We start from the raw sequence: 23,943 nt of genomic DNA on the forward strand, positions 1-23,943 counted from the left end.
AGCAACAGATCTCATAAAATGTAGCAGTCTACAATGCTTCTGCTCTGGAGCTGAAATATTCAATTTCTCCTCACGATGTTAGAGTATGACCTCCCACTTTCCACACTCAACATATATATTTCTTCTCTTAGTGATCTTTCAAGCCTACTCATCCCTGCATCAATTTGGCTTTATAAGGACTCCTTCAACAAACATCAGCGTATACAAATATTCTTTTTTAAACCATAGAATGGTGAAAAGAACTTGTATAAAGGAAGTTGAGACATTGTCTTGCTTTTTATTCATCAGAATAGAACTCAATTTTCACTCCTGGAAATTCCATTCCATTTCCTTCCTTGTAGAAAGAAAATTGAGTAAAAAAAAACCAGAGAGAAAGAAAAAAGCTCATGGAAAAATCCCAAAATGTATCCTTTTTGGAAAGGCAGTTAGGTAGTTACTTGGAATATTGCTGATGCCACAAATCTAAGATCCGCTCTTGACCACTTGACCCAAACTATGATTAAGTGATCACAAAGAGTTACAGAAGTCATGTTCTTCATGCTCTGTTGTATTTTATTTAGTCACAATAAATCAACCTCTTCAAGTTGACATTTCATTATATACAGTGTTCAAATTCTGTTCCAATGGTTTAACACCAGAAGCCCTTTGCTGTTTTCATGAATTTCAAGGATAATCTTCATTGCTAATCCCCATTTACAAGCATTTTGCACAATGTAAATTACAAAATAGAAAGAAACAAAATGAATTGGAGTATCTTTAAGATGTTTATACACTTCATTGTGTATACACAGTTCTTTATTTGCTTTTAGACATCAAAGCAGGCTTAGATTTCCTTCTGTCATGCTTGTTATCACATATGGGCTACAGTAGGATTAAAATCAAATCACACAATTTGCCAATTGCACCTTACATTAAAATGTTGTATGCTCCAAATAAGTATCTTTTTGCTGCATTCTAAAAATTGTTGCGCTTGATGTCTCTGGATCCTTTTATTCAACTTTAAAAATAGCTTTTAAAAAACATGACCTTATATTTTGGTGCCTCAGGTGTGAAAATACAAAGATGGATATGTAGATTGACCACTTATGCTATATAATCCCAGTTTAGTTTCTTAGACAGGAAGTGGTATTTAAACTAAATTTCAATATATTGAAGAAACCCCTCCCTTCTTTATTTAGCAATCATTAACCAAGCATTTAGAATCCAGAATGAATAACACTGTGAAAATCACAACTGGAAAATACAAAAAGTTTAGGATACAGTTTTCCTCTTTGCACAACTCCAAATCAGCTTCCCTGTGTTTTTAGTACATTAAAATGTAACACAATTTATAAGCAATAAACTGAGTGGCAAGTTCTTCCATTGCTCAGCCTTGTGAATAGATCTGTGCAAATCTCAAAGCACAAAGATGCTTGGTATAAAACATGAACTGAAAAAAGGCTTCCCATTGCTGGAAAAGCATAGAGGAAAGTCGTCTTGTTACTTCTTCACTGTGTCTCTTTGTCACTGAGAAGAAAATGGAATTTGTTTTGTTAATTAGATATCATCTTTCTGGCAAGAGCACAAAAAAGATGGCCTTCAAAAAGTGGCCAAAATTACAAATGGCAGCCACAAGCCAATGGGAGCGGAGGCTGGGATCAGTATTCACTACACATTTCATTATGTCTGCCTGTGGTGAAAAAGAAAAGGAGAATCAGCATTTTTGCATATGTTATAGACTGAGTACTAATAGAGTTTTGCATGATTCCTGCCAGATTGCTGGTAAAGGATTTATCACAAGTCAGCAGTAGCAAATTAAGCAAATGAAATGAGGCTAAAACCTTGAGTAGAAAGCATCCACAGTCCCAATGGATCAGACTCAAAGCTATATGGAGAAACTATTATAGTCAGAATTCAGACTAACGATGGGAAGAAGGCCTGACAGACAATATTTTATTAAAGAAGAACTTTGTCCTCCTGTGAAATATCCATTTAATTTGATTTCTGCCACTAACAGTCTCAAGCTTGTCCTCTCATGCTTTTAAGGAAGGTGTAACTCTACAGGGCCACTTACCCAGCCTCCTCTCCTCTTCATCCATGTCACCAAAGTCTTGCGTACAAACTCTCCCAAACAGTCCACGATGGTATGGACCATGGCTGGCTGGGCATGTCTCACACAGTCCACAGCAAGGCCTGCTGCCACGGCATAGAGAGATGCAATTTTACCCCATGTTATTCCTACAGCAAGGGGGGCAAAAATCAAACATAGTACAGAGCTGGCAGGAAAATGACAAAGTTAGGTAGCTATAGCCTGTTTAGATAACCTCCTCAGGCAAGTTTTTTGCATTTGACATTGTTCTTTCCCCTCTCCCCACTATCACCACACACTAGACAGTTCAGCTTAAGGATAGGTGTGCAGCCAGAGTCTATACCAAATTATGTGTATACAATTTATTTTCACATATTCTGGCAACTGTTGTTCAGTGTCACTTGCCCAATTGGTACATTAACATTGCCTATTTTGTAATCATTCCCCAGGTATAGGCATTGACTGAATAGTTGCTGTTGGATAAGAACAATTCTTTAAAGAATCCAATTAGATGAGATGCCATTCACACAACTATGGGGACAACTTATAAAAGTATATATAAATGTATATAATATCCTGCTTTGGGTCAGGTCTAGATTGTCCCCTCTCTCCTCTGGTGTGTTTGCTCCAATAAGAAATCTGGACGCATGCAATTGCTAGGGCCTACTCTGGATTCTGATATAGAGAAGAGTTAAAGTTACCAAGGAACAGCCCAATCTCCATTCTCATCTCCTTCCACCATCTCAGTTTGCTTTTAAACATTTATTTACAAAATTGTTTATTACATAAATGAGGTAACAGCTGATTTGGATTTTACAGTACAATATATTTTATGTAATGCCACCAATTAATATTCATTCTCTTAACAAATATAAAGCATGGTACAGCAGATATAGTGTCGCCTCATCAATGGGAGGGGTGGTAATAAACAAACAAACATTGTCTTACACATGAAAGAGCTAAACCCAAGCTAAGGGCAAGACACAAGAGCGTTCTAGATAATGTCAGCCCAATGTAAAGCATTTCAGGCATAGGTGAGGATTGCCAAAATTGTTGCTCTACATTCTGAAAATTAGGAACCTACTGAAGTATAAAGAATTTTCTTTTCATGTGCTAGAGCAATAACTAAATCAATAGATGATTTAATGATATGTGACTGATCTACATCTACATGATTCACACATGACTATCAATTACAATGTACTATATAATATAATATAATTCCACATGGTCAGGGTTTAATTTGTTGCTTAAGGCTTGAGTATCATAAATACAAATGGTTTTGATATTTACTTATTTTTTTCTTTGTTCTTTCTTTGTTCTTTTCACATTTCACTCATTCTCTGGTTGATATCTTATTTTCCTGCATTATTATTATTATTTTATTTTATTATTGTTAGGTTAGGTTTAAAAAAAAACACATATCTTTTTAAAGGATTATGTCTAAGCAGTGATTAATATGCCAGTATAATTTTGCTGCAACTTCTTATTTTCTAAACGTACACATTATATAAAGCTGCAATATGGTTAATAAAAAAATAAAAATTGTAGGCCAGGAAAAAAGTAGAAGCCAGAGTTCCCCAAAGAGTTATTTCTAGAGATAAAATTAGTATGTGATTCTAATGAAGTTCACAATTTGTTACAATAGTTTTAAAAAATGCATCTCTAAGTGGAGGCATATAAAGAATTTCTCTCTCTCTCTCTCTCTCTCTCTCTCTCTCTCTCTCTCTCACACACACACACACACACACACACACACACTGGCCACAAAAGTTGTCAGCCAGGGAATTTAATTACACACACACACACACCATTCTCCTTAAGATTGCTGGGAAGAGGAAGAACCCCCATCTTCTCCCTCTCACTGACCATGCGTATATAAAGTGGGCTTAAATTGCTTGCTACTTTGTCCACCCACACATAGCAAGCAGTGGGAGCAGTTGCAAACTGCATCTAATAAAAATGCCACCAGGTCAGATTCCAGCTGGGCAAAACTGTCATTCTTTACATAAGCATCTTCCTAACAGCTGCAAACAAGAAATCAGCTTGGAGAACAGGCTCCGTATAGCTCAAAGGAACTGGTTCTAAAACCAACCTCTATTGCAAAACTATGAGAGAGCAGAAAAACAGCTGATCCTGCTGAATTATTTTTTAAGAGCAGACAGATGGAAGCCATCTGTTGAGCTGAGGCATGTAAATACCAAATGGAGCAAAACAGAGAAAATAAATGAGAACTGATCCCCTGCTTTGCTCTCCTAGATGCTAGAAAATCTCCAGGAAACCACGTGGATAAGCGTCTGGTCAGTTTCTGAGCTCACAAAAACTACACTTCCTTTCACTGTACAAATAAACCTATCCACTTGATGATCAAAGTGCACAGCTTTCTATTCCAGTCCAAAACAAACTTGTGATGGACTCTATTACAAGAAGGGGGTAGGGAGAGAAAACTGAGCGAGCCTGTGTTCCTTTTCAATGTCACCACCTTCTCACCACTTGCAAATGACAATAGTAAGAATAACATACTTACTAACCTTGAATAACCAAACCATGTTTTATTTAGTCCAGGATTATTCAAGATAATAAGCCACAACAAATAAGTCAACTATTTTAACTTAGCGTGTTCTGGAAATCTAAGTTTTAATTCAGATCGTGCTCAATTTAGTATCACTTGACAGAGGGTAAGTCTGCATGGCCAACTGCCTCTGGTGAGTATGGGACACCCATAGTTCGAGAGGTCCGGAATGGATGTTGTAATCCTCTATTCACCTCCAACCTACTATGAATGTAACTTCTGCCAATGCTTTCCTGAAAGTTAGATTTTCTGGCTCGTTCCAGCTCAAGATTTGCCTGCTTTGTTCTAGGCAAATCCCTTCACTTTGATTGGTCACTGTGTAGAGGCAGGAGTAGGCCTCAATTTAAAATCAATAGTTTTTATGGTCTACAATCTCTTCTGGAGCTACCTTTATCAGTACTGTAGTTATCTAATTCCACAATGGTTATGATACTTACCTAGAATATAATTGTTTTGAACCCAGTAATATATACTGTCTATTACTACAGATAGTCCGCAGCTTACAACAGTTTGCTTAGTGGCCGTTCGAAGTTACAACAGCACTATGATCCACACTTGACCATTGAAGCATCCCCCATCATCATGTGATTTACATTTGGATGCTTGACAGCTGGCTCACATTTATGACGGTTGCAGTGTCCTGGGATCCCTTTTGCAACATTCTGAGAAGCAAAGGCAATGGGGAAACCAGATTTATTTCATAATCTAGTTACTAATGTAACAACAGCAGTGATTAATAAATGGGGCAAGAAAAGTAAAAAAATGGGGCAAAACTCACTTAACAAATTTCTCAATTAGTAAAATACATTTTAACCTGAACTGTGGTCATAACTTAAGGACTCTCTGTATTATTTTTTCCTGAGCTATATACCTTTCTATTGGCGTTTTTGAAAAAATAATAAATCCATCAGTGCGCGGTTTCATAATTCTCATAATTTTTCCAGATGTCTGAAAGAGAAGGGTTTCACTTCTAGCTTCCAAAGAGCCCACCTGATTCACACGCATATTTTTATTTTTGTATGTAACATGTGTAAATACATATAAAAGCATTTATATCCAGTAGAACCTGCCCACTGAAAGGAATGTGGTTGACAAGTGTTCCCTGGAATGGAAAGCAGCTGGCCACAGCAATCACAACATAATAGCATTTAACTCCAGCCTCACTCTTACAGTAATTCCAAGAGTAAAAATTAGCTCTTGTCTTGCTCTATTTAACATTAGTAAAGAAAGTTGTGACAATGCATTCAGTGAATCTAACAATATGCAAGCTTTCCAGTGGTTTAGTTAAACAGGTGGTTTTTTTTAATCATGACAAAAGAAACAGAAGGTAATAGAATTCAGGCTCAAAGTAAAATAATTATCCATATTCAGTGTGTTAAGTCAGGAAAAATGCACTGTAATTATGGGTAAACATTACTCATAATAGTTTATAAAAAACAGGAAAAATATGACAGTTTGCAGGAGTCCTACGTTTTTCAAGTAAAACTAAATCAAAACAATCTTTTTCATTCCATATTAAGACGTACAGTTTTAACACATGTTTCTATTAATTCTAATGTCACTACAGATTATTGTTTTACAATTAAATAAAACTTCATCAGCTTCTTTCACAGAGAAATTATTTTCTGGCACAAGGCACAATGAGAAAAAAATGACGAGAGGTCTATGATGAAAATTCTGTTCCAAGACTCTGAATCTCAGAAAGATCCTGTTTAACAGATATAGTTTACATAGAGGTCAATAGTCAATGGTTTATTTTCAGCAGAACATTTTAACAGCATAGAAACCCTTGCCTTTTGTATACCCGGTATACTTTATAAACCCTACAGGAATCATTCAACTAGTAATAAATTGTAATGGCAAATGGTAATCATTTTGGGATTGGCAGGCTAAAAAGATGGAAAGTAAGTTTCAGTCAGTCAGAAGATGTGGAAGGTCACTTCTATCCTACCAAACTGACAATTATGGAGTAGTTAGTCTGGAGTCAACTCCTTGTGTCTTGCTATTTATTTGACAGAGAACAGCAGAGGTTGAGTATATGTAGTTTTACCTTAAAATAAGCACTGAATATCATACACCAGTTTATACAATGTCTTGCTTATAATTGTTCTAACCCAAGCCTGGTTCCAAGAGAGCAAACACAAGACAAAGGCAGCAGTATAATCTGTTTAAGTTTCAGCTAAGAATCCTGTTTCTTCACAGATAAAAGGCTGCTTCCAACTAATTAGCTCCAACAAGAAAGAGCCTTGCCAAGTTTTTTCAAGTCTGACAAAAAAAGAACAGATAAGAAATAATTTACAAGAGTCTTCAAATACCAACTGTAATGTCCACGAAGCTGAGTTCAAAACTTCTTTGCCTTCTGCAAAGAAGGTTAGCTTCACAGCTGGCTTTTATCTTCTTGAAGGAGGGGCCATTACCTTGCAGCCTTACTCTTGAGTTGCCCATGCTGTTGTAACTGTTCTTTCCTCTGAGAAATCCTGCGTGCACGTGCACTTGGCACAGGCTCCTCAGGAACCTCCTCATACTGCTGCCAGCCCACACAATCAAGGCAGCAGTCCACTTCCTAATGGTCCTGGCCCCTCATCAGAGTCCTCGCTCTCCTCAGCTGTCTGCACCTGCTATCGGCTAACCACAATAATAGAAGACAGTTTCTCTCCACTTTTTCCAACTGTCTCTTAAAGTAATTAAGATGACACCTCAAATGAACACCCATATGAAAGATGCATCTCTGACTTGATAGTACTGGGTATTTGAAGTTACCTTAGATTAAACATGATTTGTTTGGGTTTGCCTCTTCACAGGAATGTCTACAGGATATGTTTTTTGACCATACCTTGGGAAATACCCTTGACTCTTCATGTTATATACAACAATCCACAAAAGTTATAGAAATCCAGCCACAAAAGGTCTACTTCCAGTTATAAACCATATTAGGAATCCTAATTGCTTGTTTTGCTGCAAGAAAACGAGCAAGCTCAGAGAGCACCCAGGACCCCTCAGGTCAACCCTGAGTTACAAATATTCTCCTTTATTAATAAGCTATGTTTGCAAGATACTTTTGTCTGTGGGGATAACATTACATAAGACACAATATCAAGAAAGTGGGAGTTAAGATTGCTGAGGGAGGGAGGTGTTTGATATTTCTGGGGAAAAAAGATTAAAGCTGAAACCCTGTGTATGCTTACTGTATTTAGCTTTGTCGAATGGAGTATGTATGATTTATTCCATTTCTCTAGAATTATGTGACAATATAACAAAGCACTGTTAAAAAATGAAAAACTTAGGTATCATTGGAGAACCAAAATGTCTTGTCTTTCCCAAACAGTGTGCCTAGCATGGTAATTTCCCAAGTACTGTGTTTATTTTCCTTTTGTATTCAGTAGAGAGGTGGGTAGGTCTGCCTTTGGATTTTTGTCATTTGTGCTTATATCCACATGCAATACATACATAAGTGATTCCATGACTTTTTTTCACACAGACAAACATACAGAAGCACATCTAGTTCTTTCACTGGAATCCAGGACTTGTTGTTCACATTGTAAATGATCATTCTCTTGGGTTTTGAATATGGATATGCCAACTTATGATATTAAGTATAAATGGGAGGTATTTCTAGCAATAGGAGATTTAAAAAAATGATCCTTCTGGTTTCAAAGAGGCACTGAAAAAAACAATATATATATTTAAAACACATTCCTTGGTTTCTTTTAAAAATGGCCTATCGGAACAAAACAACTATGTTTTATAAACATCCATTTTGATAAGTTTCTAAATTGCATGTGTGTTCAAAGATTCAAGAAAGCATGAAATACATTTGTACAGAAAGGTTCATCAGTGCTAAATTAATATGGTCAAGCTGGTTGTTTCAAATTCATAAGACTCATGGGCGATGCTGAACTATCCCTGTTAGTATTCATGCAATATGTTAAACCACATAGTGCTTTGTTGTATTAATCTTGTTCTAAAATAGAAACTTTGTTATCTTAACTTTGTGGTTAAATAATATGACATTAACCATAATGCATAACTATTTTGTTACTTTTAAGAAGCGCCAGCTGTGACATCCAACTCAGATTACAAGTTAGCTTATAGTTAAACAGCCACTAGATCTATAGAAAAACAACATAGCATGCACAAGGCGCAACAAAATGGAGACTCCTCTGTTCCATTTTTTTTGTTTTCACATTTAACTGTAAAGTTAAATTAATATCCACCAAACCTTGAATCAACATAAAATTATTGTGGCATAATATTTGGTGCCTCTTTTGTTGATTCCTACCCTGATTTTGTGTGTGTGTGTGTGTGTGTGTGTGTGTGTTGTGTGTGTGTGTGTGTGTGCGCGCCTCTTTTTCCCTAACAGCATTAACCTAAGTATATTGATCATGTTTATCTATCATCATCTGGCAGTGACTCTGACGGGGGATTGAAAATGGGATTTTCCAATATATTTTGCCAAGAAATGTAGATAAAGCAGGCCCGAAAAATATATACCCTTCTAAAGGTACCCACAGACTCCGAATACTTTGGCAATGTCCATTTTGCTCTATAAATTCATGGAGACATAACCCTAACTCTAAGTGGATTTTTAAGCAATTGCATTGTCACATGTATTTTACTAGCAAATATCGATAAGGCAGCCCGAAAAGTATCCACCCTCTACACCATACCCATGGGCTCTGAATACATTGGCAATGTCCATTTTGTTTACTTAATTGTTACAGTCCAAACAGTTATCATACTTGTATTTTTCCACCAATGAGATTTTCCCATGTATTTTCACAGCAAACGTAGATAAGGTAGGCTCTAAAATTATGCACTATCCTAACCTTACTCATGCACTACAAATCCATTAGTGATGTCCCTTTTCTTCTCCAAATTTCTGGAGACCTAATCCTAACCCTAAGGGGATTTCAGTGAATGGGATTTTCCCATGTATTTTGTCAGGAAACATACATAAGTTAGACCCGAAAAGTATGCACCCCCCTAACCTGGCCCATGTGCTCTGAATTGATGGCCAAAGTCTATTTTGCTCTCCAAATTCATTGAGATCTAACCCTAGCCCTTATGGGATTTTCTGCAAATTGGATTCTCACATGTATTTCACCAGGAAATATAGATAAGGAAGGCCTGAAAAGTATGCAGCTGCCTAATCATGCCGATAGGCTCCTAATTCATTAGCGATTTCCATTTTGCTCTCCAAATTCAGGGAGACCTAACCATAACCCTAAGAGGATTTTCCTTGAATGGGTTTTTCCCATGTATTTTGTCAGTAAACCTAGATAGGTCAGTCTCGGAAACTCTACACACTCCTAACCATAGCTATGTCCTTAGAATCAATTGATATTGCTCTCCGAGTTCATGGAAACTTAACCCTAACCCAAAGTGGATTTTCTACGAATGGTATTTTCCCATGTATTTTTTCAGGAAACATAGACAAGGTAGACCAAAAAGCATGCAGCCTCCTAATCCTTCCCAAGGGCTCTGAATTCATTGGCGATATCCATTTTCCTCTCAAAATTCATGGAAACCTAACCCTAACCCTAAGTGAATTTTCCACAAGTGGGATTTTCCCATATTTTTTGTCAGGAAACGTAGATAAGGTAGCCTTGAAAGGTATGCACCCTCGTAACCCTATCCCTAACCCTAATGATACCCCATTGGGGTATATATTTGCAATGTCCATTTTGTTCTCCAAATTCATGGAAACCTAACCCTAACCCTAAGTGGATTTTCCTCGAACGGGATTTTCCCATGCATTTTGTCAGGAAACGTTGATGAGGCAGACCTGAAAAGTATGCAGCCTCCTAACCATGCCCACGGGCACCTAATAAATTGGCGGTGTCTATTTTGCTTACAAACCAGGAAGTCATTAATTAACAGTTATTAAGTAACAGTTTCTGCGTATCTTTGGAAAGTCATTTTTCTTAGTCTCTAGTCTATATCAACTTGATGAATGGCGAACAAGAACAAATTTTGAACACAGCTGCCATTGTATGTGACCAGCTTATGGGAGAAACTCTACTTGAACATATTAGTACAGTGAAGGTGTTAAAGCCATCTCACTTATGTCATAGGGAGGAAATGAGAATTACATGATAGAGACATAGTAGGAAAAAATGTCAACATGTTTGTACTATAATTAAGTACAAAGTAGTGAAAGCCTTATGGATGTATAAGCATTAATATTTTGAAAATAAGTGGATTGGTATAATACTAGCTTTCTTGAACCCCATAGGTAATGGTTTCATTCTGGATAACATAACTGCAAAAATTAAAAGCGGAAAGTGATATTCGACACAAATTATGAGATCCAAAAGGAGTAGGTGTAGCAAACTATGGGAATCTTCAGTTTGTCTAATGTTGGTTAGGTCAGTATCTTAACTATGATAAATATACAACACTGCTGAGTATGTTATGTAGATAAAACCTTCATGGCTACTTGCACACCATACATTTTCACTTCTCATAAAAACATTTGAAACCAATCAAATGTTTTGATTGGTCAAAAATCAATGGTCAAAAAGATCAATGGTCAAAAAAATCAATGACTTTTTTCACTCCTGTTGTCCTCAAAATGCTGAGAATACACAGAGATCATCTTGAACAAATGATTATTCCTCCCGGATGAGATGCAGAAAAGTGAAAGAATGACTGAATCTGTACCATTTCCCATGCGTACCCATATGATGGAACCAGTGCAAGGAGGTGGGGGAGTTCAATGTATTTTTTAACTAAACATATGTAAAATGACTTGTCTCTGCTGCATTGAAAAATGCATGAAAATAACAACAGCCTTGCAGGCACAGGTCATATGTACATCTACCATAGTCCTGCCTGGCACAGAGTAGCCAGCTGGATGTATTGATAAGTTCCCAACCTAGAATGAAAAGTGATTGTCCCTTCCACTGTTGCTTTCAGCAACAAGAATTTAACTCGTGCTGCCTATAATTTAACAGGTAGTAAACAAGAATCACTGATAAGTCTTGTTCAGAAGAAGACTGGACGTTTAGCCAACTGGCTATCATAACACAATTTCACAATAACTACGTGCTTATGAAAAAGCATTTCCTTCTGTTAATCTCTGAAATAGCTCTGAGCGTGAAAGAACAACTTAACAGCCACTTTGCAATCACTACTGTGCGTGTGAGGAGATAAACTCTCACCACTGCAGACAGTCCTCAGGAAGCCAATACCAAATTTTTATGGCAAGGAACAGCATGCCTAGGGACTGGAGGCTGAATAAATCTACACCATTCCTGTGAAAAGTATATACACTAATGTAGCAGGGCTACATTATCATTTCAAGACTAACTTTGTTCCGATTTCAAAGAAATAGGGGGGGAAATCAACCTGTTAAAATAACTCAAAGAAATGCAATAAATCAGGTCTGAAACTGATTCCAAAGTGACACAAAACTTAGCCTATTTCACTGTGTTGCAATATATATTAAAAAAGGGGAGGGGAAAAATTATAAATTTCAACATGACTCTCTGGAATAAAGACAAGCAGCTCAATTACTGGTACTCCTTGATTTTCCATATAGACCAAGGATGTCAAACTGGTGGCCCACAGGCCACGCCCACTCCAGCTCTTTGAAAGGAAAAAAATGTTATGAAACGTCACATGTGACGCCGTGAATTTGACACCCGTGATCTCGACTTTTCTGACTGCTTTGTTACTTGAGAAACAAACAGCGTAAAAATGAAGCTCATTCTGCAGCCAGAGCATATATAATCTCACAAACCAAAAAGAGGAGAAAAACAGAACTGTCTGTAGCATAGCAGCTGCCAAGAACGTATAAAAATAAGTACTTGACATTAAAGAGGCTCCCTTTCTGGAAGACAGAAAACAGGGAGAGGCTAAAATATTTTGTTACTCAAGAAAAATGTGCATTTGGCTTACAATATATCTTTAATACAACATCCATTGCCTCTTTGCTTATGCCAGTGATATTTTTTGCTAAGTGGCCTCCACTCACTCCACTGACCAGCAACTGCTATGCTCTACACACATTGGCTTCTCTATTTTATCTTTCCTTTGCCCATAGTTTGCATTTCAATACATCACCTGATGAAAAGATTTGAGTGGCCACAGCCAAGAATGCATCCGTCACCACAGTTTCTGAATGGAGAGAGATGTTTAGCTGCCGTGCTATGTTTCGATAAAGATTGGGCCTGATATACTCCAGTTCATCCCCTAAAAAAAGAAACACAAAAAGCCTTTTATATACATGCAGAACATATTTATTCAAATAGCTGAATCCCACTTTTAGTTAAGACATTCAAACGGGATGCAAATCCACAAAAATCAATAAAATTATAGGATGAAATCATAAAGGTAATATGTTCTTACAGAGTAGTTAAAATGCTGGAATCTGGAATACAGTGCTATTGGCTCCATTGAAGGGAGTTTGTTGTGGCACCAGATTTCTTTGTTTCTGTTTGTATTGCTTTTTTTTTTACCTTTATTTTTTTGTACGATGTTGCTTTCATGTAATTGTTGTGAGCCACCCAGAGTTACGTTCTAAAATGGGCAGCCAAGCAAATCTTTTAAATAAATAAATGCATACTGTTCATTGAGACCTTAAGTACATTTAGAAAAAACAACAACAACAGGAGTTGCTGGAGCTCTCTGAACTTCACTGTTTGCTTGCAGAAGTTCCATTACCCAAATAGATAATATTATCAGTGGGAGTATCTAATTTTCAGCAGAGACAGGACCGTTCCCAATTGGAACTAGGAAGGATAGTGTGCCACAGATAGTGTGTCATTAATAGAAAGACCACGCCTTTCATTATTACCTGATAGGTTTCCCTTGGCAGATGGATTTCCCTTGATAGCCCTGAGAAAAAAGTCTTAATGAGAATATCAAAATATTCTGAAAATATTCTCAATTCAATCAGCTGTACAATGCTTTTTGGCAGTGGGTGCCTTTGTTTCCTTCTCTGGGGTGACCTCCTTAGCCTGTGCTTCACAAGCTTCTACTCCCCGTTGTGGAGTCAGATACCATCTGTTTCCTCCATCCACACCAATGGATTCAATTTGAAGAACTGCATATTTCTCTTATTAAGATTTGTTTAACATACTAAACAGTACATTGAACTAGGAAATGGTGATATTATCAGATGTTTATGAAGGATAGTATTCAGGTTATTTCTTCTTTTGAAATTCCATACTCATATATCTGTTCATAAGGTATACATTCAATGCATATTCCTCTAATGCAAACGGTTTGTAAATAAACTAAAAAAAAAATAGCTCTAAAAACGTTTCTACAAATCTTATCAGGTCAATGACGTGAAAGTCGGCCACTGTTTATTTCTTCATCCCTCTGAGCCTTACTTAGAGAATTACTTTGTGACTTTGAGTTGACCTAAAGAGGTGTTGCCCTAATGTGGAATTTACATCTCAAAGTATACATACAACTACAAACATTCACAAGGAGTCGCATATTCTGGCCTTCATACTGTGTGTGCATGTTCTGGTGAGAAGTAACACCTTTTCTTTCTTTTTTCCCTTTGCACTACACTTTTCCTTTCCCTTCTCCCTCCCTTATTTTCCCACTCTTTTCTTTTGTATTTTATTATATAAACTGGTAAATAAAAAGATATAACAAAAAAGGGCTGTTGACCATTTCCTAAAAAATCAGGGCAGCCCTTCCTTCAAATGGCCTCTATGCTGGGAATTCTGATGTTTTTACTCCCAATACAACAAAAGGTTTACCAAGCTGAAAGAGGCAAACATGCTATTTCTTAAGATGAGGCTGCTACTTTAAATTCAAATGGCATATTTTTTTCCTCTATTGGAAAAATGGCAAAATGCCCTCCTGTGCTTATGCTAGCATGGATATCAAAAGACAATATAATCTATGTCTTAATCCTGATTTCATGTGATCCAGTAGATGCTATTTAAAAAGAGGATTAAGAGCAACAGGATGGGGGAAGGGTACTTTAGCCTTAGTCTGGTATATTGTTTTTACTATTCAGTTGTATGGTTATGATTTACCAGATTTTTTTGCTTATGTTTTTGTTTTTAATCCTCTTTGAAGTTATTCTTGATTCAAATATTTAAAATAATATTTTGTTTAGACTTGCCCCCAAAATCTTTAGAAATGTGCTATTGTTTTGCTTCAGATATGGCTAGAAAAATGTGATAATCTTCCCCATAAGTCCCCAGACAAAATGAGGATTAACTTTGCATTGTTGAAAAAAGGGTGTATCCCATTAAAGCAATCTGTCAACCTCATCTCAAGCAAAACAAAAAAAAGATTTCCATTGTTGGAACATGATAAAAGTTTATGGCTTGCCTGAAGCTGTGAAACGTTCATCAGACAGACTAACATGTCACCAGTTATTTCACACTAGGGCAGACATGAGGTGCTAAAATCAGGAACCTTATTTATTTATTTCTCCTTGATTCTCAGTATATCCTTCCCACAGAAGCATAAGAGAAAGATTATTTCATCCAGGAAAGGACATATCCAACATCAACTTTGCCAATATCATCAAATATTTTTAAAAAATTGGAGGGAGCACAAGGAGGTTGGAAAGTAGCCAGGGATGTTTGTTATCTTTGCAAAAAGAGAGTTTCTGGGGACAAGTTTCCAGCTCCATCAATTCCACAAACGTCTCCAGACATTTTGCAAGTACACTTTCAGTAGGCATAGAGGTCTTGTTTTGCATGAAGCAAAATGATTTTGTCAGAAGCTCAGGTCCTGACAGCTACTACTGTAGTACAACCAGAAAATAATCTAATTAACAACCCTCAAGAGCCACCACTAGTCAGTGCATAAAAATACACTTAGATGGACCAGAAGTTAGATTTGCTGGATGAGACCCTATTGTGTTCCGTGCCTATCTGTTCCCATTGTACAAGCATTTATAACTGTTGCCATTTTCTATCCACTCATTTCTTTATCTTGGATCCTACATCTCCACCACCAGTTTGAACTAGCCACCAGTTAGTTCTGCTATAAACATAATTAGGAAAACATGGTAAATATGCATTTATTTCTTCTTTTATGTGTGTCTGTGCATCATTCCTTAATAGGAAAATATATTCATATTTTCTTTTCAGCATCACTATCAGTGTGAACTCATTCCCTCTGACAGGCATTTTCAGTTAATTTTAAAATCTTGCTTTCTATATGGAAATTGGAAAAAAGCAATGGCAAACCATTCTGCATTCTGACAAAAACATCACATCAGCATGACTATGTAGTCACCAAGAATCAAACTCAACTCCGAGGATTTTTAAATCTTAACTACTTCTGGAATGTACTGCTTCAGGAATTGTGCTTGGAGATCACTAGCTTTTGCAGAGAAACCAAAATGCATTTTTATGATAATTCATTACTAATTAATTTTAGCATTAGTTCTTCTAGCTTTTAATATTCTATATATTAATTGTTGCCAGCTGCTTTGACTTCTCAGTTAGACAAAAAGACAGTACACTTACTGAATAAATTAACTTGCTGGTTGAAAAATCTTATATTTTCTTTTTTGAAAATCTATTGGTATTATATTTCATTTATCTTATAGTGAATACCGTCCTGGGAATTTTATATTTGAAGAATGGCTTAAATGTTTTTTAAAAAGTAATAAAATAGCTCTCTATATGAAAGCCATTACTCCCTCCATTCCTCTCTTTCGTTTTATGTGTTACTTACACAATCGTTTGGAAATCTCATTTAAACCAACTTATGAAATATTTGGCCGAAAGCAGTAACATTTGACCCTCTGAAGGGCCAAATTGTTCCATGTAATCTGATAAAAAGAGAGAAAGGAAACATGGTATATACATGCACAGCCTGATAAGAAACATTTTGAGAATAGGAACTTTCTGCCCAGAGTGTGTAAAACTCCTTCATGAGATAAAGAAGGGAGGAAAAAGGCAGGAAACCAAGGATGGCAGCTTCTGAGAAAAATAAAATCACATTTGGATGAGATATAACTGAAAGGGAAAGCTAATTGCCGTCATATAACCTGATTATTTTGCTTAGGAGAAGGTCTTCTAATTATACCAGACTGCCTATTGTAGCAAGTTAGCACCCACCCCTCCCTAGAAGAATGAAATATTTTCGGAAATATTAAAAAGGCAGGATAAAATATTTCCCCTAAAAGAGAAATAAAAATCTTAAAGGAAACAGAAACCCAGCTCCCTGCCCCCAGCAGATATTTTGGTGCACCTTAAGAGAGACTGGGCCAGCCTATCTACAAGATAAAAGACCTCCAGCTCCAGGATCATGGGATTAAGACATGACCCCTTAGGACATAATAGGATTAGCCCTCTACCCATCTAGCAGCAGGGCTCACTGCATTGCAAAATCACCTGGGGACATTACATCAGCCCAAGGTTCCACCAAACTTGATTCAGACCATAATGACTCCACATGGGAGTCTGATTGTAGCCAATAAAATACATGCTCTTGCCACAGGAACACGAAGCTCAAGGGTAAGGCCCAAGAGAGGGTATAAATAACCCTCACTCTCCACTCCATGTGTTCAGCTGCCCAAGACCTAAAACCCATGTGGTCCTGTCCATCAATAAACCATCTTTTCAAACAGCCTCCATGTTTCCAGTGTCTTTCTCCTCACTTGGAACTGAACCAGATGGATATTTCTTCCAACAATATGACACTACACAAAGATTTAAAATATTTACGTATCTGCACCACTCACTTTTTCATGAACGTGACTATATCTTAGCACCAATCTTCTGCTGGTGGACCTTTCACACATAATTTTAGAATGTAAACAGTTACAAAAAGACAATGCAGAGAGCTCCAAAAAGCTAATCTCCAAAGCGCGGGAACAAAACAGCAAGCGCTCTGCAGTGCAAGTATACAAGGATTGTATACTCCCTACCACCCCCATCTCTAAATTCACTCATACACTGATGGAGTCCGAGTTGACAGCTGGTGACTAAGATAATCCAAGGTCATAATGGATAGATCAGGCTTCCCTAGCTGTTTGAGCACATTCAGAATACTGAGAGTGTATGTTGTAACTCTGCCAAAATGATTTGTGACATCTACTGTGGCAATCAGGTGTGGAAGTTCCACACAGAAATAAATGAACAAATCAGGTGTGCTGCAGTCTCCTCTTAATTAAATGTATAAGAATGCCTCTGGGGTGTATTTATGACTTACAGGCATTTTTGGAAATGCAGATTTTATCTGAAGCTAGATTTTGCTTTGCAGCACGCCAGGTTCCAATGCATTATTTTAATAAAATAAAAAATAGGCAGAACAGGAATTTGATAGGTGCCAAAGAATGTATCTCAGCAGGCACACGGATTGCATTGTCAGAGCATAGTGGGGACCCAATATCATGCATTCATCAATACTGTTCAGAAAACAACAACCAGGTGGGGGCAAATTCCATGTTAGGGAAGTAGGAAAGCAAAGACAACTACCGTAATCCTTCAGCAAAGCTGTGATGTACCCAAATCTGGAACATTAAATATAATCATTATTAAGTATACTTTTTTGATTATCAATGTCAAGAAAGGGAAGCTAAATCAATGAGAGAGCTTGATCAGTGCCTTTATAAGGAGAGTTACAGTATTTCTGGATTTTTAGTTGTTTTTTTAAAAGGAAGTGACATATGTTATAAATTATCCAGTGAAACTGAATGATAAGACATTCTGCAATAAATAAAAGAAAGACTTTGGGAAACGCTTTGATTTCACTATGATTTATTATAATAATTGCCATCAACTGAGATAGTTTTAAAAGACTATAAATCAGGGGCGTCCAAACTTGGCAACTTTAAGACTTGTGGTTTTCAACTCATGCTAGCTGGGGAATTCTGGTAGTTTAAGTCCACAAGTCATAAAGTTGCCAAGGTTAGACACTCCTGCTATAAATTATTAGTAGTTTGGTGATTATCTGATCTGGGCTGTAACAGAGGGGAGTGTAGGATGAAAAAATATCTAGTAGGCACTGAGATTTTAATTCAAGTTAGATTGAGTTTTTCTTCCTCAAATCTGTATTGGAACATTTTGATGACTGGATTTGCATGATGTGTTGAATCACAAACTGGATGACCTGAAAATTTTATATTTTTCCCCATTAACTAAGTTTAATGTAACTATGAATATATCATGCAAGCATAACTTTTTTTTTTTTATCACAAGTTCACTCAGGAAAAAGGTTTTGGCTACCTCTCATCTACATTATTTACAGTATCTGCCAATGTTTTAGTACTGAAATATTTATAAATAATTGCCTAAAAACAATTCAAAAATATTAAATTAGCACCAAATTCATTGAGGTAATTGTAATGGGAAAATAGCAATCATACTTTTTTGGTCCACCATGCAATTGCCAGTTATTTTCATTAAAATAGTATTTCTCAATCTTGACAACTTTAAGATGGTTGGAGTTCAATTTTCAGAAGAATTGGAATTCTGGGAGTTAAAATCCACTCATCTTAAAATTTGCCAAGTTTGAGAAACAGCATTAAATCTAGAGCAGGTCTGACTTACTGAATAGGGGGTTCAGCGGTCTATGTATTTCACTGTGAATTTGATTTCATTTTTTTCACTTTTTTCTTTATCTTTAAAAGTTAAAGTAATCTAACCATCAGAGTGATCTTAATCACCAATACTGTATAAATAACACAATAGCGAAATAATATAATGTACTACTGGTATTTTATTAAAAAATATATATAAAAGTATCAATAGTATCACTAGTGCTTTTTGTTATTTTTCTCTCTCATTTTGTTTTTGCAATTTGGATTATAAATTACTTTCATCCTATGACCACTTTTGGGGAGGATGTTGTAACAAATAAAGGTCACTAACATGATGTAAGATAATAATCACATAAATAATCATAGTGAGAAAGGCTATTTGGCCTCCTTTCGTACATCATTAGCACTATTGATGTTTAATGTCACAGAAAAAAAAATTGGACAAACAATAAAGACACCAGAAATTGTTTTTGTTCCCCTTCAAATAACCTTTGTAGAAGAAAGTAAAGTGGCTTCTCTAGGAATTGGCCAATAGATATCCACAAAAGCAGCAAATTCCAAACTCAGCTCAAAAAATAAAGCCTAAAACACCTCTAACTAAATTGATGTCTTGTTATGAAATCTAACATGCACAACCATCTTAGTCTCGGAATAAAGAACACCATCAAAGCTCTTTTGGAACTTAATGCATAAAAAACAGCACGTACACCTCCCTCTTCATCCATACAAACAATTAGGAAAATATTGCTCTGGCGTAACACCTAAAATCCTAGAAGCCATCTCTTACTCCTGGCTAATCTAGGGCTAGTCCTGGCACATCCCAAACCAGTCTGAGAGCATGAAGAACAAACTTTACCTTTGTTTTCAATATATTGTAAAAAAGAAAGGTGTTAAGAACGCTGTTGCTGCATTCAACAAAATGGTTCACAAATTCAAACCAAATGAAAGCAGATTGCCTGTATGTTATAGTGAGATGTATCTGCTGTAACTGCCATCAGCACATGTGATGCTTATCACAGCTTAGTTCAAGGAGAACTGGAGGCTAGTCTGCTCTTGGCAAGAACAGATGTAAGTTTGATCGATTACAGGGAAATTCAGAAAAGTTAGCTGCTGAAGGGATACCTCTGATATGGCAATGGTGTCAAAACATGTATTTCTATTCAATATCACTCTCAAGACAATGTAGATGGGCTGTTTTGCAGCTTACATGATCTCATAAGAGCCTTTTCCATTCCGAGCAGCATATAAATTGCAGTATTGAAAATAAATAAGGTTGAAGCTCTATCTTACATGACAAACTTCTGCATGCAAAGGGAGTGATGAGGATTCCATCCAGGGAGAATTTTATATTATACATTCCTTGAAGTCAGTAACAAATAATTTTAAAAGACCTAAATAGTGGGATACCTGATTTAGGAATGTAATATATTTATATAAAATATCTTATATTCGTAAATCAGGTATCCCACCATTTAATTGTAATCATATATATATATATACATACACACACACACATATTATATACACAGACATATATATATACACATATACAATGTGTGCATGTGTATATGTGTGTGTATATATAAATAATTGTAACATATATATTTATATATAGTACATATTTTAATATAATAAATATGATTATAATGATATAAGCACACAATCATAGCCCTGATGTTGCCTTTAGTCAAATACTTTTTGAAGCATGACAGAAGCTTGCTTTATTTATATATTATATTACACCTTTGCTCCTCAAACAGACATACATGCCAAGTTCCCAAAAACATGTTGCCTGCCACTTCTTTCCTTCCTCTTCCGTAATTGAAGAGCAGCCTGTTTTTAAGTACTTCAAATATTAACATATATACATGATGGATAAAGGACCAACAAATGCAGCCCTTGGCCAACTAGCGCAACATATTGGCTAGACATGTTTTCCATGGTGAGAAAAGAGGAATCGTGCTAAAAATACAGGCAAATAGATTTATTAACAAGCCATGTAAATTTGTCCCTCTTTTCACTGAATGCAGGGGAGAGTGGGATAGATTCTACCATTTTGGACCCTGAGAAGAAGAGAGAGCCTGAGACAGAAAGAGACAGAGGCAACCAATTGTTAGATGAACTCGACACAGGAGATAAGATTACAGGTAACTTTTGGTGAAAAGAGCAGAGGTATCACAAGCATTATACCATTGTAACACAACTAGCCAGACCTGTCTTTTGGTCCATTTTTTGCACTTACCCAACCTTAAAAGTATGCTGGACACTTCTGCTAACTTGCCAACTGGAACAGGTGAGCTGTGCTCAGGCTTATTCCAGCCAATTCCAGCCCGAATGAGCCTGGAGTGAATGTAGTCCCTGCAAAGCACCTTGGCTTGAGATACGAGCTCCTTGTCAGTGGGAGTCCGGTCAAACACTTCCATCACTTCTGCAGCAAAGACAGAAGAACGACGGAGCACTTCCATTCTATCACCAATCTTCAAACATGCTGGGTAGAGACTTCTTCAGGATTTCATCGGCAGGACACCCGGAGAGGAATCTATTTATACCCAGAGAATGTGTTCACAGGATACTGCTTTGCTGCAATTTTCAGTAAAGATGTTTGTTGGAGGTCCCTAATTGACAAATGAACAAGAAGAAATTATCCAACTGTAATCAAAAGCTGTTCATGTTAGCTTCCTGATAAAGCTAAGTTGGTTTATGCGGAAATCAATGTGCAGCATTATCTGATGTATCATTGTTCAAAGCAGCTTCTCTAGCTTGATGCCTTCCAAATGTATTAGCATTATATCTGCCAGAATTCCAAACCAACATTAGTAAGTAACCAGATCAAGGAAGGCTGCATCAAATTAAATTGTTTTTCTGTATAGCTTACATAGATAAATGTGCTCATGGTTGCAATTTTACCAGCACTTGAAAATATGGAAGCAAACTTTTGAATACAAACTACTTGGCAGACTTCAAGATCTCTGCAAAACCAATGAGATGAGCAAACACATATTTTCATAAACATAATTTTCTGAAGGGTGTTTCCGAACAAGACTTTTATCATTTGCCTTCAAGACGAAATTTTTACAGGAGATTCAAACAATAATATATTTGTTTTGTTACCATCCTATATTTTTCCATTTCAACTGTCTTTTGCTTAAAGAAAAACCAGAAACACATCTATTAAGACAGAAAAGCCGCAGAGTGCCTTTGAATGACAGAATAAGGCACATGAGTCTGAAAACAGCCTCACACACCCTCTTAAAAATCAGCAGTTATAAAAACAAATTAATGGATTCTTCAAATAACATTTGAAAGCGTCTTGTTTTCTGCAAAGGACAACATACAAACAGGCAAAATGCCAATGTTCAGTGGCAATGACATCAAAACAAATAGGCATGCCATATTATATCATTCACTGAAGAAAAAAAGTAGGAATAGTGACAGTATCTTCACCAAAGATGGCATTCTCTTTTAGGAGACAAAAAAACACCCAAGCCTTTTTGTATATTTTTTATTTCCATCTAAAATAAAATGACATACAACACTGTCTCTCAATTCTGCAAAGATACAAGTTTCCTCAAATTTCATCTCTACTGACTTTATGTTTTAACATACTTAAAATACTCCTCTTGGTCAGAAGGTAACCTTGTTAATGGTGTGACTTGAAAATTTAACACAGGAACCAAGAGTTACTCTAAAATATTTTCACAAGACCCAGAAAACATTTCCAGCCAATCCATTATTGATGAAACAATGTTTAATCAATATTGAGGTAAAGAGTACAACTCTGAATATCCAATGTCCTCAAACACAGGTACACCTAAACTGAGATTTATAAGCATAACATCATCCATTGCCAACCTATACCGATTTCTACAGGGCTTGCAGGTGGCCAAAATACATAACATACCCCCTGGAGCAGGGAGTTCGAAACCTTCTTAGGGATTAGATGCTTTAGCTGTATTCACAAATCACACAGCAACACAAATGAGCCAATTATATATTAGCCTAGTCTCTTCTGCAAACCCCAAACCATGAGAAATTATCTAAGTTCCATTGTGCCATGCGAACCTATAAAATCAAATTAACTGATAAACCATAGTTAAGTCTGCCACTATGTTTATAAACAAGCTTCTGACAGGGCATTGTTACTCTTACTCAATCTGTCCTAAATCAATAAAAAGGCAACAGCAACGTCCACCCGTACAGTTTCCCAGCGATGTACCTCTCCAAGGCATTTCCATTCCACAGTGATGATTTGCAGTGCAGGAGGTTCCTTACGTGCTCTCTGCTTTACTTAGAGTCCCTTGATTCTCCCCACTGGGACAGGGTTGAGCAGAGATCCCAAGAGCCCAATTCTTCAAAAACAAAAACAAAAAACTTCGAGCCGTTGTTCCTTCTGCCTTCACAAAGCTTCAAAGATCCCAGCGCTCGCTCGATTCCTTCCGTGGAAAAAGACCTTCTTGCTATAGCCTTGTAAGGCAAGTGAATTAGCCAAGAGGAGGAGGAGCTACAAAGAATTCGACCGCCCCTTTCTCCTGTCTCTTAAGGAGGCACCGGGAAGCTGGGCTGATGAGGGATGAAAGCTGTTTTGTGCATATCGTACGACCTGGTCCTCGGGTGCCTCATTCAAATTGAGAGCGGTACCTTTAAGGTGCTACGGCCACAAGGTGGTTCCTTCGGTCTTGGCTTAGCTTCTATGAATTCGTCCAATGTAGGCTGGAAGCCTGACTTATTTTGTGGTGAAGCCAGCCAACTGTGCTTTATTAAATAAGCTCCATTGAAGCAAAACGTGGCTTTGCATGTTGAGCAAGCATCTCCCAATAAAACAGC

At 36.8% G+C, this 23,943-nt stretch overlaps 1 protein-coding gene across 1 annotated transcript; it reads right to left on the minus strand.

Moving 5' to 3' along the window:
* Window positions 1-531: 531 nt before the first annotated feature.
* On the minus strand, window positions 532-23,593 carry BOK (BCL2 family apoptosis regulator BOK). The gene is made up of 5 exons (XM_026694790.2): window positions 23,336-23,593; window positions 21,362-21,734; window positions 12,708-12,836; window positions 2,054-2,217; window positions 532-1,669 (listed from the first exon to the last, which is right to left on the minus strand). Exons 2-5 carry the CDS (start codon window positions 21,582-21,584, stop codon window positions 1,544-1,546), a joined length of 642 nt encoding a protein of 213 aa, XP_026550575.1. The 5' UTR covers window positions 21,585-21,734; window positions 23,336-23,593; the 3' UTR covers window positions 532-1,543.
* Window positions 23,594-23,943: the final 350 nt, after the last annotated feature.

This window comes from Notechis scutatus, chromosome 4 (genome assembly GCF_049901735.1).
Source record: "Notechis scutatus isolate UNSWTSFEM ecotype Mainland chromosome 4, rNotScu1.2, whole genome shotgun sequence".
Lineage (NCBI taxonomy): Eukaryota > Metazoa > Chordata > Lepidosauria > Squamata > Elapidae > Notechis > Notechis scutatus.